We start from the raw sequence: 15,825 nt of genomic DNA on the forward strand, positions 1-15,825 counted from the left end.
CATGCTAAACAACAAAAACAAAAAATACAGGTCGTCAAGTCCTGAAATCAAATCTAACCTCACGAATTTCAAACGTAGGCATGTGGGGAAGAAAATCATTTCCCACGAAGAAGCAGAGAAAGACAAAATCATCCACAAGCCGTTCAAAGTTTATCTCAAATGGAGGATCAGGTATTTCCAAATCATTCTTTAAGTACTCTCGCAAAACCCAGATGTTAAGAAACTGCTGATAGATTGAATGGTTAATTCTATGAAGACAAATCTAATATTAAGGAAAGCTTTTGAGAATGGATGAAAGGGGAAAGAGAATAAAAACATGCACTAGTCAAGATTGTTACAACAGGTTGAAAAAAGCTGCATGTTCAGAATTCCACCTGATATTTCTTTTTGTAAATTGGGGTATCATCCACAGCCTTCCCATCCTCAGAAGTTTGCTCACCAGACTTGTCTTTGCAGTCAGCTGCAAAATGCCCAATCTGACCACAGAGAAAGCATTTTTCTTGTTGTCCTGGCATGGAGATCACCTGTACAGTCAGTTACAAAGTTTTCTGGTCAAAATGATATAGATATCAATGTTTAAATATGATGCATTGCAATACACACACACATACTCACAAAGACATGCATGCATGTGCACTAGTGCATATGGGGATACCTAAATAGTGCATAGAAAATTACAGGCGAAATATGACTGACCTCTCGTAAAATTGAGAAGTGGACCTCATGGGTAGCCAAAGAAAGCATAATTAGATCTGCATCCTGCACAATCGCAAAGCCATTTAGAGGAAAAAGGGAATAGAAAAGAAAGTTGGAATGACAAAAATAGATATTAGCAATATACTAACCAAACCATAAAGACAGTGATGGGTGTTTGGATCAAAACCAGGAAGATTTCTTTGTAAGCGAATGTATGACATGATCTTATGTTCACCCTCTCCAGGAACGTTCGCATCGGACAAGATAACCTTCAATAAATCATCCAATGCATAGCTCCATGAATACATTTACATAGAAGTATCCTGAAAACCAGAGCGACTGACGAAATAAAACCAGCAGCGATTACATCGCTGAGAAAGGAACCAGTATGATCCTAAGTCAAACATCAGATGTTTGACAGAATTCAGGTCAACACCTTAATAGACTGCCATCCAGGAGTGTGATTCAATCTCAAATGTATGTAATATTGAAGTGCAACTGAAAGTGCCGCCATGAACTGAGTCCCTGGAGTTATGACATTTAAGTCAGATGTTTCAGGTCTCTCCTTGTGAGTCAAATTTCTTCCTTCAGCCTCAAATTCCTTTCTCAATCTCTCCTCTTCAGCTTCCTGAGAAACACATTAGCTTGTTGCTTAAATATGTTGAAGGCAACTGCTCCAATGTTTTTCATTGAAAGTAGCCATACCGCATCAGCCGCATCTTTTGCAGCTCTAAAACGTCGAGATCGCTGCTGATTCATTTTAGCCCTGGGTGCAACACCGTCTGCAAAATTCATGATAGCTGTACATGATTATGCAGTCCTACCATCCAAGGCAACTGAGTTTAATAACAGGACATCAGATTTCCTGAAACTCACCTATTGCCATATACAACAGCTTTCTAGGTCGAACCAGACGAAAAAGATGATCAATATAGTCAAATATAGACTTGAAAACATCATCATACGTGGCAGGCAAAGGCTGCACAGGAAAGAATTATATTCAGCATTTAAAAAATATATATATTGAAAGAATCTACAAACAATTTACAAAATTGTAGAGGGATCCTTTTACGCACAAGATGTTTTCCAGGATGCTAGCTTTATTGACAGCTTATTGATCCACTGGTCCACTGGATCAAATACTCTAAATAATGGCTGTTAACGTCATCAACTATAACTGAAGATTGGGCGGTGTATAATCAGCGATTCTCTGATTCCCATCAACAATGTACAGAGCATTGTTCTAAGAAAGAATGTCAAAGATAGACTAAAAAGAGAAGCCTCGGTCATTTCAGATGCCTTTCATGTGGACGAAATTTTTTTGTTCGTGATTTCAGAATTTGTTTTCGCTAAATCACTTCCCACAAAGGTTAAGTAGGAATCTGATTCATGATTTTTAGCTTATCTTTGCATTTAGTCTCAAAGTAAAGCAATTGAAAATGGAATTCTCCTACCACAATCAGGATTACCTGGCCTATTTCTGTGCCTACTGAAAACAGACAGAAAAAACTTCTTGTGAAACGGTAATCAGATTCATCTGCAGTGGTATCTATTCATTCATGTAACAGCAAGAATGAAATATCACCTTTCCAGCAGGGCAAAAAGTTTATGCAGCCCATCTCACATCACAACAAAGTCACACTAGCACAACCAGGATTACCTCACCTATTTCTGCACTTACTAAAAGCAAACAGAAAAAAATTCAAGTGAGACGGTGATCAGATGCATCTGCAGTAGTATCTGTTCATTCATTTCACCACGAGAAAGAAATATCTCCTTTCCAGAAGGCAAAAAGTTTATCCAGCCAATCTCACATCATAACAAAGTCACCAGACCTCTCCCATTCCCTTCAACAAGTTGGAGTAGAATTCCCGATAAAATTACCTGAAGAATAACTTCATTCCTCTAGTTTCTAGTGGCATATGTTTCCTATAAAATACTGCCAATGCCCATCCCAAGCCTCGATCAAAAAAGTGGTAGATTGATGTCAGGCTCACAATCAAACATAAAAAGTGTGAAAAACTGTGAAATTGATCTAATTTTGATACTTTTAAATGCTAGGGCATCACTGAGGTAGCCCTCAATAGGAATGTGTGGCGCATGAGGATCCGTAAGGACGACCCTAGATAGTTATGACAGGGTTGGACAGTTATGGATATGATATATTCTTCCTCCACATCCTAGTGAACCCTAAACAACTTTACCGTCCAATTTGATTTAGTAAATAAACAAATTTTCAAAAGTAGACTTATCTAGGAGTATCGTGGTCATCCTTTTCCCATCAAACCCTGGCGTATAATCTAGAATAAGTATATGTTTCACAATCTTGTGTATCATTCAATGCAAGTGTCTACTAAGCAATACAATAAGTATGTACATGTATATACCTACATACGTACATATATACATAGATGTATATATACAGATATATATATATATATATTATATACATATGTGTGTATACACATACATGTATACATATATGCATATGTATATATACATGGATATATACATATGCATATGTATATATACATGTATATATACATATGCATATGTATATATACATGTATATATACATATGCATATGTATATATAGATATACATGTATATATACATATGCATATGTATATATAGATATACATGTATATATACATATACAGATGTATATATAGATATACATATATATATAGATATATATGTCTCAGTACTAGACCCCATACAAGTACTGCTGCCCAAGGTGACAAGCCAGAAGAGGGGGGGGGGGGGTGAAATGGTTTCTCTAAATTTTTACTATCTTAATTGAGTCAATTGATGAGTGAATGAAATTAAAACAATACACAATGCAAACACACAAGAAGTATAGTGGTTCAGTGCTCTCCTAAGCACCTACGTCCACTCCCCAAGCGACCCCTTGGGAATTCACTATAATCCCGCGGATTACAGTTGGATTGTTTTCCGGGCTCACAATCCAAAAACCTTTACACTTTGGTTTTCCGGGATCACCAAGAACCTATGTTGGTTTTACGGGCTCACCAACAAACCTTCACAATTGGTTTTACGGGTTCACCAACAAACCTACACCGTTGGTTTTACGGGCTCACCAACAAACCTTTTACAAGGTGATTAAGAAAAAGAAAGTTGAAACTCCTAAATGAGCAAATATAACAATTATAAGCTACAAAGAAGAGTTTAAAATATAGTTATCGCTTGATGAGACTTCTCTCTTCTTTGTCAAGATTGCTTCACTCTTCAAGGGTTGATGGAGCTCTTAATGTTCCTTAGAATCTGCTCAACCACTTTCTTTTGACTCTTTGAGTGAAGCACTTGGATGAAGAAAATTAGAGCTCTTGTCTTTCTTGTGTAAGCTTTGATATTTTGCAAAAGGATGTTTTCTCTGATGAATAGTATCACTTTAAATAGTTTTCCTCATCCATTGGACACCCCTCATTGTTTAGATTTCAAAAACTAGCCGTTACTTACTGTTGGGAGGACAAAAAGTACTTCTCCGAGAAGAGGTCGAGCCTGATGGAATTGAGTCTGGCGTGGACCTCGCTGAGCTGGATGACTCTGTGCCGAAACCTCCGACTCAGCTGCTCGGGGCACAGATGGACCATGAGCCTCTCTCTCTCCGTAATGCTCCTACCTGCTCTCTGAGATCGCTAATCTCAGCAGTCATAATGTCTATCATGCCCGTCAATCCGTCAGAGAGAGTCCTCACCTGAGCTGACACAAGCTCAGTCATCCTACTCCAAAACTCCTCTGTGCACCCCGTGGGTACGGATGACGATGGGCCAGCCTCTGAAGGTGCCGTAGGATGATTCTCAGGTACCTCAGCCTCAGGGATGGGGTCTCCAACCTCTGGTGCATCACCCTCTGGTGCATGTATCCCTGCTCCTCCACGCACCCACTGCCCGTTCACCTTCTCATAACCCATGCGAACTAGGAACCGTGCAGTGTAAGTGTTGATAAATAATAGATGCCTGGAGATCTTTTCCTCCACTGATATGTCATGCTGTCGGAAGACCAGGGTGAGCATCATACCATAGGGCAGGGAGACTCTCGACTTGCATATAGCCTCTCTCATCTGCCTGATCATCATAGCTGGGAGGTTCAAGGGAATGTCCTGAATAACGTGCTCCATAATGACCAAATCTCTCTCAGATATATGATCAAATCTCCCACTTTTCGGAAACAAAATCCGACCTATGAAGTTGTGCAACAGCCTCATCTCAGCTGATAGGGAGCTCGCTATCACATTCTCGGAATAGTCAAAATCATCGTTCTCAAAGATCAACTGTAGAGCTCTCAACTTGCTTTCCGACCTTTCTGGAGTTGCACCTTCGCAGGAAAGATGGAGCAACTCACTCAAACTTTCTTCTGAAACCCTAATCCGTACACCTCGGACCTCAGACACAAGCCCTCCCATTCCAACTTTTAGGAAGGCATAGAACTCACGAACCAAGCCCGGGTAGGTCACCAAATCTAGGGAGCAAAGATACTCCCATCCTTGTCTTCGGATCCAATCCCCCAACCGGAACCCTTCTTGATCCAAAAATTCGGAGTGAATCCTTCTCCCCGTGGTTACCGGTCTCCCCGCATATTTAGCAAGTTGAACTGAAGGGGAAGGAGGTGGAGGAGGCTCAACACGTGTCTCACCTTGTGGGGGAACTGTAGATGAATCTCTAGCATGTCTATCTATAATGGTTGGGCATGAGACTCTTCCGGATCTCTTAGCAACGGCTCGCTTGGGTCCCATTTTCACCAAATCCTTCCTTAGGTCTTGATCTAACGGCTTAGAGAAGCAATCTAGCACTGTTTGGAGATGATTGGAAGAGATTGGAAAGTGGGAAGTAGGGTTTTATGAAGAGGACAAGATGAAATAGTGCCCTAGAATAGCTCACGGATCCCTCTTTAAAAACAGGATCCCGCCGTTGGGTCGACCCCAGATTTTTCTTGGGTCGACTCAACGTGGGGTCGACCCCATTCTGGCTGGGGTTGGCCCCAGTTCAGAAAATTTTCTTTCTCTTCCTTTCTTTTTAAAAATTCTTCCTTTCCTCCAATCCTTACAAATTCTTTATGGGACAATGATACATGAGTAAGGAATCTATAGATGACTAGTTTGACTAATGTTTCATGGATTTTTCGAAATGGGAGGAGAGTATCATGAGACAACTTGTTCCTTTTATATCTCCTTAATCAAAAGGATCGTATATGCCTAATTTCCTTCTAAGCATGCAAAATATATCTTCACTTAAAGGTTTTGTGAATATGTCAGCTAATTGTTTCTCAGTACATACATGCTCAATCCATATGTTCCCATTTTGCACATGATCTCTAATGAAATGATATCTTATTTCAATGTGTTTGGCTTTAGAGTGCTGAACCGGATTTTTAGTAAGGTTAATGGCACTAGTATTATCACACTTTATAGAAATGTTGTCTAGTTTAATTCCATGGTCCTCTAGTTGTTGCTTGAGCCATAGTACTTGAGCACAGCAACTCCCGGCAGCTATATATTCGGCCTCAGCCATTGACAATGCTACCGAATTCTGCTTTTTGCTAAACCATGATACTAAGTTATTTTCTAAAAATTGACATGTTCCACTAGTGCTCTTCCTATCTAATTGGCAACCAGCAAAATCTGCATCAGAATATTCAAGTAAATCTAGATAGGAGTCTCTAGAGTACCATAAACCTATGTTTGTGGTTACTCTCAAATATCTAAAGATTCTTTTGACAGCACTTAGATGTGACTCCTTAGGATCTGATTGGTATCTAGCACATATTCCCACACTAAATACTATGTCTGGCCTACTAGCAGTAAGGTAAAGCAAAGATCCAATTAATCCTCTATAAAGCTTTATATCTATACTTTTCTCTTTTTCATCTTTGTCTAGCTTACTAGTGGGATTCATTGGGGTGCCTATTCCCTTGTGATTTTCATTCCCAAACTTCTTTAATATTTCCTTTGTGTATTTAGTTTGATGAATAAAGATACCTTCCTTAGTTTGCTTGATTTGTAATCCGAGAAAGAAATTTAGTTCTCCCATCATACTCATCTCGAATTCTCCTTGCATTAATTTAGCAAACTCTTTGCAAAGATTATCATTAGTGGCACCAAAGATTATGTCATCTACGTATATTTGTACTACTAGTAGGTTTTTGTCTTTTCTTTTGAGAAAAAGTGTTTTATCTACATTTCCTCTACTAAAATCATTATTCAGTAGAAATTTGCTTAGTCGATCATACCAAGCCCTAGGTACTTGTTTCAATCCATATAATGCCTTATGTAATCTAAACACATGATTTGGCAATTCATGATTCTCAAAACCAGGAGGTTGCTCTACATATACTTCTTCTTCTATAAAACCGTTTAAGAAGGCACTTTTTACATCCATTTGATACAATTTGAAATCCATGAAGCGTGCAAAAGCTAGAAGTAATCTAATAGCTTCTAATCTGGCCACGGGAGCAAATGTTTCCTCAAAATCTATTCCTTCTTCTTGATTGTATCCCTTAGCTACAAGTCTAGCTTTATTTCTTATGACTACCTCATTTTTATCTAATTTATTTCTAAAGATCCATTTTGTTCCAATTACAGAGTTATGCTTTGGTCGCTCAGTTAATGTCCATACATTACTTCTTTTGAATTGATTTAATTCTTCTTGCATAGCATTTATCCAATTTATGTCTTTTTCAGCTTCTTCATAAGTTTTAGGTTCTAATTGTGAAACAAAAGCAAGATAGTCATTTAAATTTCTAAGAGAGGATCGAGTTCTTACCCCTTGAGATGGATCACCAATGATTAAGTCTTTAGGGTGTCCATGTGCATACCTCCATTCCTTTGGCAAGTCTTGAGATTCAATTTTTCAAAGTCAATAATTACTGCATCATCATCAAGAGTATTTTCTCTCCTAGGAGACTCACTATCAGACTCATCAAAAATTATATTAATTGACTCTTCAACTACAAGAGTTCTTTTGTTGAATACTCTGTATGCCCTGCTAGATGTAGAGTATCCTAAGAAGATACCTTCATCTGACTTGGCATCAAATTTACTTAGATCCTCCTTGCCATTGTTTAAAATAAAACATCTACATCCAAATACTCTAAGATATTTAGCAGTTGGTTTCTTATTCTTCCAAAGTTCATAAGGAGTTTTCTTGGTTATAGGTCGTATTAAAATCCGATTTAGAATATGGCAAGCAGTACTTATAGCTTCAACCCAAAAGTACTTTGGAAGATTTGACTCGCACAACATTGTGCGTGCCATTTCTGCCAAGGTCCTATTTTTCCTTTCAACAACCCCATTTTGTTGAGGCGTTCTAGGTGCTGAAAATTGATGTGAGATACCATTTTCATTACAAAATTCTTCAAAGTGTTGATCTTCAAATTCAATTCCATGATCACTTCGAATTGCTATTAAGGTAAGCTTCTTTTCAGTTATGATATTTTTATAATATTTCAAGAATGCTGAAAATGCTTCATTCTTATGTGCAAGAAATGAAACCCATTTATATATTGAAAAATCATCTACTATAACTAGTCCATACTTCTTCCCACCTTGCTCTGATACCACTTGTTGCCCAAGGTGACAAGCCAAGAGGGGGGATGAATTGGTTTCTCTAAATTTTTACTATCTTAATTGAGTCAATTGATGAGTGAGTGAAATTAAAACAATACACAATGCAAACACACAAGAAGTATAGTGGTTCGGTGCTCTCCTAAGCACCTACGTCCACTCCCCAAGCGACCCCTTGGGAATTCACTATAATCCCGCGGATTACAGTTGGATTATTTTCCGGGCTCACAATCCAAAAATCTTTACACTTTGGTTTTCCGGGATCACCAAGAACCTATGTTGGTTTTACGGGCTCACCAACAAACCTTCACAATTGGTTTTACGGGTTCACCAACAAACCTACACCGTTGGTTTTACGGGCTCACCAACAAACCTTTTACAAGATGATTAAAAAGAAGAAGAAAGTTGAAACTTCTAGATGAGCAAATATAACAATTATAAGCTACAAAGAAGAGTTTAGAATATAGTTATCCCTTGATGAGACTTCTCTCTTCTTTGTCAAGATTGTTTCACTCTTCAAGGGTTGATGGAGCTCTTAATGTCCCTTAGAATCTGCTCAACCACTTTCTTTTGACTCTTTGAGTGAAGCACTTGGATGAAGAAAATTAGGGCTCTTGTCTTTCTTGTGTAAGCTTTGATATTTTGCAAAAGGATGTTTTCTCTGATGAATAGTGTCACTTTAAATAGTTTTCCTCATCCATTGGACACCTCCCATTGGTTAGATTTCAAAAACTAGCCGTTACTTACTGTTGGAAGGACAAAAAGTATTTCTGCAGAACTAGCCGTTATGCTTCTGCCCGTGCTGGGGTCGATCCAAACTTTTCTGGGGTCGACTCAAACCACTGTTCATCAGACTTGGGGTCGACTCAACTTTCACTGGGGTCGATCCAACTTTCACTGGGGTCGACTCCTGCTTCATTGGGGTCGACCCTCTCAGAAAACACAGAACCTTACATTTCAGCCGTTTTTCACTGGGGTCGACTCAACACTTTTTGGGGTCGACTCAAGGTACAGTGGGGTCGACTCAAGTTCCATTGAGGTCGACCCTCTCAGGGATTCTAGAGAGACAGTATTGAACGACACAGCCTTGGGGTCAACTCATGTTCAATTGGGGTCGACTCAAGCATTCTTGGGGTCGACTCCATCTGGGGTCAACTCAAGGAAGGTTGGGGTCGGCCCTCTCAGTAAATTCCAGAGACTTGTTTTCTTGAGGCTTGAAGACGGGGTCGACTCAAGCAAGCTTGGGGTCGACTCCACTACTGTTCATCCGTGCCATTTTCGCAGAAGTGTGCCTGATGGTTCCATGATGTGTCGGGGTCGACTCCACCAATCTTGGGATCGACTCATTCCACACTTTGCTGCAACTTAAGGTTAGATTCATCCATATAATCAATGAAATATACTTCAAGCAATTTTGAATGTATGCCATGGTAGTGCTACATACTCTTAACAATGAAAATTACTATTGTCCCCTTAATAGTACGTTTCACTTGAAACTTTGCCAAATTAGAATTTAGAATTCACTATCCCTTTTCTATTGCAAATTTTATCTCATTATTAATCATTGAAATACATCTTGATCTCATTCTTCTAATGTACCGAGAGTGACGAACTCAGTAATGATGTATCATGTTAACTTGTAGTATTTAATTAGATATTCCCTCAATGGTTGTGTTAATCATCGAAATAACACTATCATCCTCAAGGTAATACTGAAAGAAAATTTAACAAAGAAAATGACTAGGACAAGAAACTTTTTACAACCTCAAGACATAAGGTAATGCTCGAAGTAATGGATAGTCAATATCCAATACTAATCACATCATGCATAGGTGCTTGTTTTGTACAGATCAAACATATGAAGTATAGTTACAGTGTAGAATAGTATCACTAGGTATACCAGTAGGTGTAGTTTTTGCAGACATGCATATATAGACAAACCTTGAACATATATATAGACATATGCATATATATATATATATATATATATATATATGCATATATATCCGTATACATATACATATATATATATCCGTATATATATACATACACACACACATAAATATATATATGTACATATGTATATAAACATATATATACATATACATATATACACACATATACATATATATATGTACTTGCATATATATCATATATACATATACATATACAAACACAAACACATATGCATATGTTTATATACATATAAATATGCGTATGTATACGTACATATACATATGTATATGTATGTATACATACACATTCGTATACACACACATACTTATGTATATGTATATATACGTAAACATACACATATGTACATCCATGTGTATGTATATGAATGTATATATATACACCCATATATGGATATATATACATACCCATAAATGGATATGTATACGTACATACATATACGTACATAGATCTATGTATATACATACATATATATATACATATATGTAAATGTATGTATATACATATATATGTGTATGTCTATGTATATATAGATATGTATATATTATATATACATACATACATGTACATATATGTACATATATGTGTGTACATAATATGCATATATATATATATAGATATGTATATATTATAGATACATACATGCATGTACATATATGTACATATATGTGTGTACATAATATACATACATACATGTACATATATGCACATATATGTATATATATGTGTGTGTATATAATATGCATATATATATATACACACATATATACACACATATATGTGTGTATATGTATGTATATACATATATGTATGTATACGTATGTATATACATATATATGTTTGTATGTGTGGGTACATGGGTTCAAAAGGCACAGTGGTCTCAACAAGAGGATAAGAGGTGGATGTAGTTCAGTCTGGACTTGGTACGTGCCATATATAGTTCGACCGTTGTCAGTCAAAAAAAAAGTGAGATTCTGGCTCCAATCTGATGCCGATAACAGATCTTTCTTTAATTCTGCTATGCATAACTAACAAAAGAGTGCCTGCTTTATTAAGTGCTTCCTATAACTTAATATAATAAGGGTGATGTATATCCGCTTGTCTTACACTCTTTTTTGAGCATGGAGCTCCTCAACCTTAGTTTTTAGCACTAGAAGGCTCATGAGTGGTTGTTCTAGAAAGAGGCTTTATTATATTATTGCTTATTATTAATTTCTAATATTATATTAATACTTAATCTTAATATTATTACTTAATATTCATATTATTAAATTAATATTAGTAATACTAAATTAATATATTTTTTATTTTCTTTTTAGCTATTGATTACTTACTGGAAAAAGAAACTGGAATAAAAAACATATCTATATTGTGTACATATATTAGATAATAAAAAATATTAAAATTAAAAATTAAAAAGAATATCAAATATTAGACACATATTTATAAATGTAGTTATAATACAACTCATTTATTTGTTCATGAGACAAGCTTTATTTGAATAATTGAGACCAAATTGACCTGAATTCTTAATTCATAAGTAAGATTTGGCGGTTGAAAGAGAAGTTAGAAAAAAAAAAAAAGAAACCATGTATGCATATTTCATCTTTTCTATGATCCAGCTTCAATGATTCTTTCTTTCAGACTGGGACTGTCAATAATGACTTCATATCAAACAAAAAAAAAAGTATAATATAACTATAATATTTTTACGTTATTTAAGTAAGCTTTCTACTCTTCAGGCCCCCCACTGGAGATGAGATGACAGCGAAATGGAAACTATCGTGATGAAGGTCACCAAAGTGACAGTTTATGGATGAATTTCGTGGTAGTCTCTGACTCCCTCCAACTCAATCAATATCAACAACATGTTGTGACCATGACAGTAAGGCTGACTACTCTACTATGTGATCTTTCTTTAGTACCCGAGATCGGTCTAAAATGGAATGATTCTTTTTTGCATTCTAACTCTAATGAAATAACTTGATTACTTTTATTTTTTTTCTAAGAGGGTCAGTCGGTATAGAACAAGAAAAAAGTTTTGAATTTTTTTTGTATAGAATGATAAGAGTCGTTATACGTATACTTGCAACTCAATGGATTGAATCAAATCAATTAAGAAAAACAGAAATGAAATCCAGGATAAGGAAAGGAGATAAAATATAATCATTCGGTGCTTTAGATTTTGTTTAACGTATTCGTATCAAATCAATAGAAGCAATGATCCTATACATAGATATTAATGAAAAAAAATACTTTGAAAAGAATAAGTATATACAACTATATATACATGTATATATACGTATATATACATATATATAAATATATATTGATACATAAATATACATATATATGTGTGTGTGTATATATATATATGTATATATACATACATATGTATATATGTCCATGTGTGTGTGTATATATACGCACGCACATACATATATGTATGTACGTACGTGTGTGTGTGTGTGTGTGTATGTATATATCTTATGATTTTCTGGTATCAGCATGGTACATGATAAGTTAGGCCTTGGTTTTTATAAAATAGGTAATAAGATAAAACTAATACATAGAATAAGTAATTTATGATACATCACAGGCATTGTACATATCAAAGATTTATATGGAGAACGTAAAAGCCTGGTCAAGTTGAAACCAATGAAATGCACATGTTGCCCCATTTCAGCCTTAGATATATGAGTTCTGAATTTTTCTGGAGAAAATTGAAGTAACAATGGGCAAGTATCTGAGAAGAGGCCTATGTGAATTATGAAATGAAGTCTTAAAATTTACTCAAAGTAAATGGTATGCAAATAATGGCAGTGATGAAAATGAAAATGAGGTCAAAGTGACAGTCGGCTGTACTATGGATGTCCCATGATATTTATTTTTGTTATGCCTATCACATAGAAATGTGGTGAAAGCCACAAAGTATAGAGTGAAGTAAAGAAAAACTTTTAAAATTCATCTGATTGTCCAGTCTATAAGACTTAGCTGAAAAGGTTTCGGCAATGCAAACAAGATGATACTCAATATAAAACTAGAGCTTGAATTAAAAACAAAACAGGTGCTTTTTTGCAGTTGTTTGGTAATAGATTTCTTCACTGAAAAACCTGGACAATGCCAGTACTGTTTCACCAGTCTGGCTATTAACCGTACATAGTGCTAGGAAGTCAAGAATAACGGGATGGATTCAAGATAATATTTGAAACTATAAGAGTTTAAAAAAGCATATGCTAGAAGAGACCTCAAGGCCTAATAGATTATTCTAATGATTAGAGTGCTTTATAGATGGTATTAAGCAAGGATGAAAAAAGATGACAGAATTGCGCAGAATGAAAACAAGGAGGACAGTTTGCATAAAACAGACTTGCATTGACAGATCATCCATCCCTTACAGGAAAATCAAGAAGTGATCATTTATAAATAAATTGAAGATTCTCCACCAAAATCAATTGGAAAAAGGTCTCCCATCTAATGTCTATCACATTTCCAGTCCTCTGGTATGCTAACTAAACTAACAGAAAGAAACAACATTATAAATCAACTTCCAAGTGAAAATATCACAGTTGCTTTTCAGCACCGGTAGAGTTAAAATCCACAATTCGTGGAAATTAAGAAACACCAAAAGCCATAATTTTCCAGCTACTATCCATAAAACATGCATTCAATTGATACAGAGGCTTAGAAACAACCATAAAGAGCACAGAAACATCCTATACACACCATGTTCTGCGCATCAATTATCAGAAACGATTATTTATACTATTTCTCTCCGTAGGAAGCATGAAAAGAACACCAAAATGATAAAAAGAGGGAAAAATAAACGGAGACCAGTACGATCGACGGCGAAAGCATACCCTTCCTTCAGGGTGGAAGCAGGGATGGATGATGCCGTTCATGTCGAGGTAAAGATTGTCGAATTCGACACCGTTAGGGTTAGGTTTGGTGAGATCGATGGAGAGGACGACGGCGCCCTCAACCTCAGCGGGCTCCTCCTCGATCACGTCCGAGATCGCGAGAGGGTATCGATCGGCAAGCCATCTATAGAAGGCCGGGACTCCCATGGCACCTCCCTCTCTCTCTCTTTCTCTCTCTCTCTCTCTCTCGGGTCCGCGGCAGGAGAGACGGACGGACGATGATAAGAACAATAAACACGAGTCGAGCGATTTCAAAACGGGCCCAGAATTTACAGCGGTCTGGTGGAGCCCTGCGCGGCCGCCATTGGCTGCAGATAAAAGGCACAGCTGGCTGGTTTGATTTTAAAAATATATATTTTCAAAAATTTATACTAGTATGTTGCACATACGATGGACGTGATGAATTCTTTAGTATGTATCTATAAACAATTATTTAGTGCATTAACCATATTTGCATGCATACATAGCGATTAGTCTTCCTAAGAGATTAGTCATATGTATCCTTAGTTTAAGAAAATATTGCTCGTTGGACATGAATATATACAGCTACTTCAATTTGAAATTAAACAAACTTTCGCTCCATCTTCTAGGTGATCATGGTAGCACAAATAAAACATTAACCCAATATAATATGTAAGAAAAGCAAACTATAATTCATGATTGCACTGGTTATTAGACTTTGAATAAGATATTTTTACCCAACTGATTCCACTTTAACCCTACAAATGCTAGAAAATATTTTTTGAGGATAAATATATCATGAAATATAACTACAGCTATTTTTCCACTTAATGTAGAATAAGCCACTCCATTTTGCATGGTGAAGTAATTTATTTTGGAGTACAAAATGATAAAAGAAAGCTAGCATATGTATTTTGGACTCACTTTGATTCGATTTAAGTACACTGTTTACCTTGAGTGGGCATAAGTGGGGTCAACCTATTTCCAAACCCAATGAATATAACTAAGTTGAATTAAAATTATTTTTAACATCATAAGAATCTTTAGATATTCAATTTGCATTCTTATATTTCAATTTAGATAACTAGGAATTCCTTCTTTTTCTTTGTTTCTTTCCTGTTGTTATTCATTCCCCATTCTTTTTCCTTATTGATATCGAAGTCCAAACTATAATTAAAATGCAAGGCCGCGAGGAAAATCAGAGGTGTTGCTTCTTAAAATTAGAATCTCCTCCTTTCTCTCAAACTTTAGCAAACATAGAACACATATTCGTTCTATTGCACTTCCTTTACTCGAAATTACTGCAAGGAAATATCATTCCTTAGTATTACAAATAAAGAAAGTTTGCATATCAATCACCAAGTTCAGAAGTAGGGTAAAAGGTATTTCATTAGATACCAATTATGCTCTTTGGCTATATTCAAAAAAGAGATCAAACTAAACACTTCAAAAAGGGTTGTTTTATACCAAATGGGGGTTTATTTTAGTCTTATAATTGATAATACTTAGTCCAACATCTACACAAAGTAGAAAATAATGTTAGGCTTGGATGCTAAAGGAGGACATATATTTTAATGAGGATATATATAATCTTATACAAATCAAAGTAGTCTCAGTAGCAAACATTTCAAAATCCCAGATCTAACTCCTTATATGTATGACAACCTTTAAGAATATGTAATAATCCGATAG

The 15,825-nt window shown here is 36.0% G+C and overlaps 1 protein-coding gene across 5 annotated transcripts in view; it reads right to left on the reverse strand.

The window, feature by feature from the left end:
- LOC103696973 (5'-3' exoribonuclease 4-like) overlaps positions 1-14,420 on the reverse strand; it is a 50,500-nt gene extending 36,080 nt beyond the window's left edge. The window contains exons 1-8 of one of the 5 annotated variants that reach the window (XM_039117855.3): positions 14,113-14,420; positions 1,573-1,675; positions 1,402-1,478; positions 1,133-1,324; positions 846-965; positions 697-759; positions 375-524; positions 59-223 (exon numbers count right to left, since the gene is read on the reverse strand). In XM_039117855.3, the coding sequence (XP_038973783.2) occupies positions 59-223; positions 375-524; positions 697-759; positions 846-965; positions 1,133-1,324; positions 1,402-1,478; positions 1,573-1,675; positions 14,113-14,319 (1,077 nt within the window). In that variant the 5' untranslated portion in view covers positions 14,320-14,420. Of the gene's footprint in view, positions 1-58; positions 227-374; positions 525-696; positions 760-845; positions 966-1,132; positions 1,325-1,401; positions 1,479-1,572; positions 1,676-1,772; positions 1,874-14,112 lie in introns of those variants that run through there. The other 4 variants (XM_039117854.3, XM_088704241.2, XM_088704240.2 and 1 more) reach the window with 4 other exon arrangements.
- Between the last annotated feature and the right edge of the window lie 1,405 nt (positions 14,421-15,825).

Source organism: Phoenix dactylifera, chromosome 9 (assembly GCF_051530095.1).
Source record: "Phoenix dactylifera cultivar Ajwa chromosome 9, Ajwa_hap1_PhDact_Kaust_v1.1, whole genome shotgun sequence".
Lineage (NCBI taxonomy): Eukaryota > Viridiplantae > Streptophyta > Magnoliopsida > Arecales > Arecaceae > Phoenix > Phoenix dactylifera.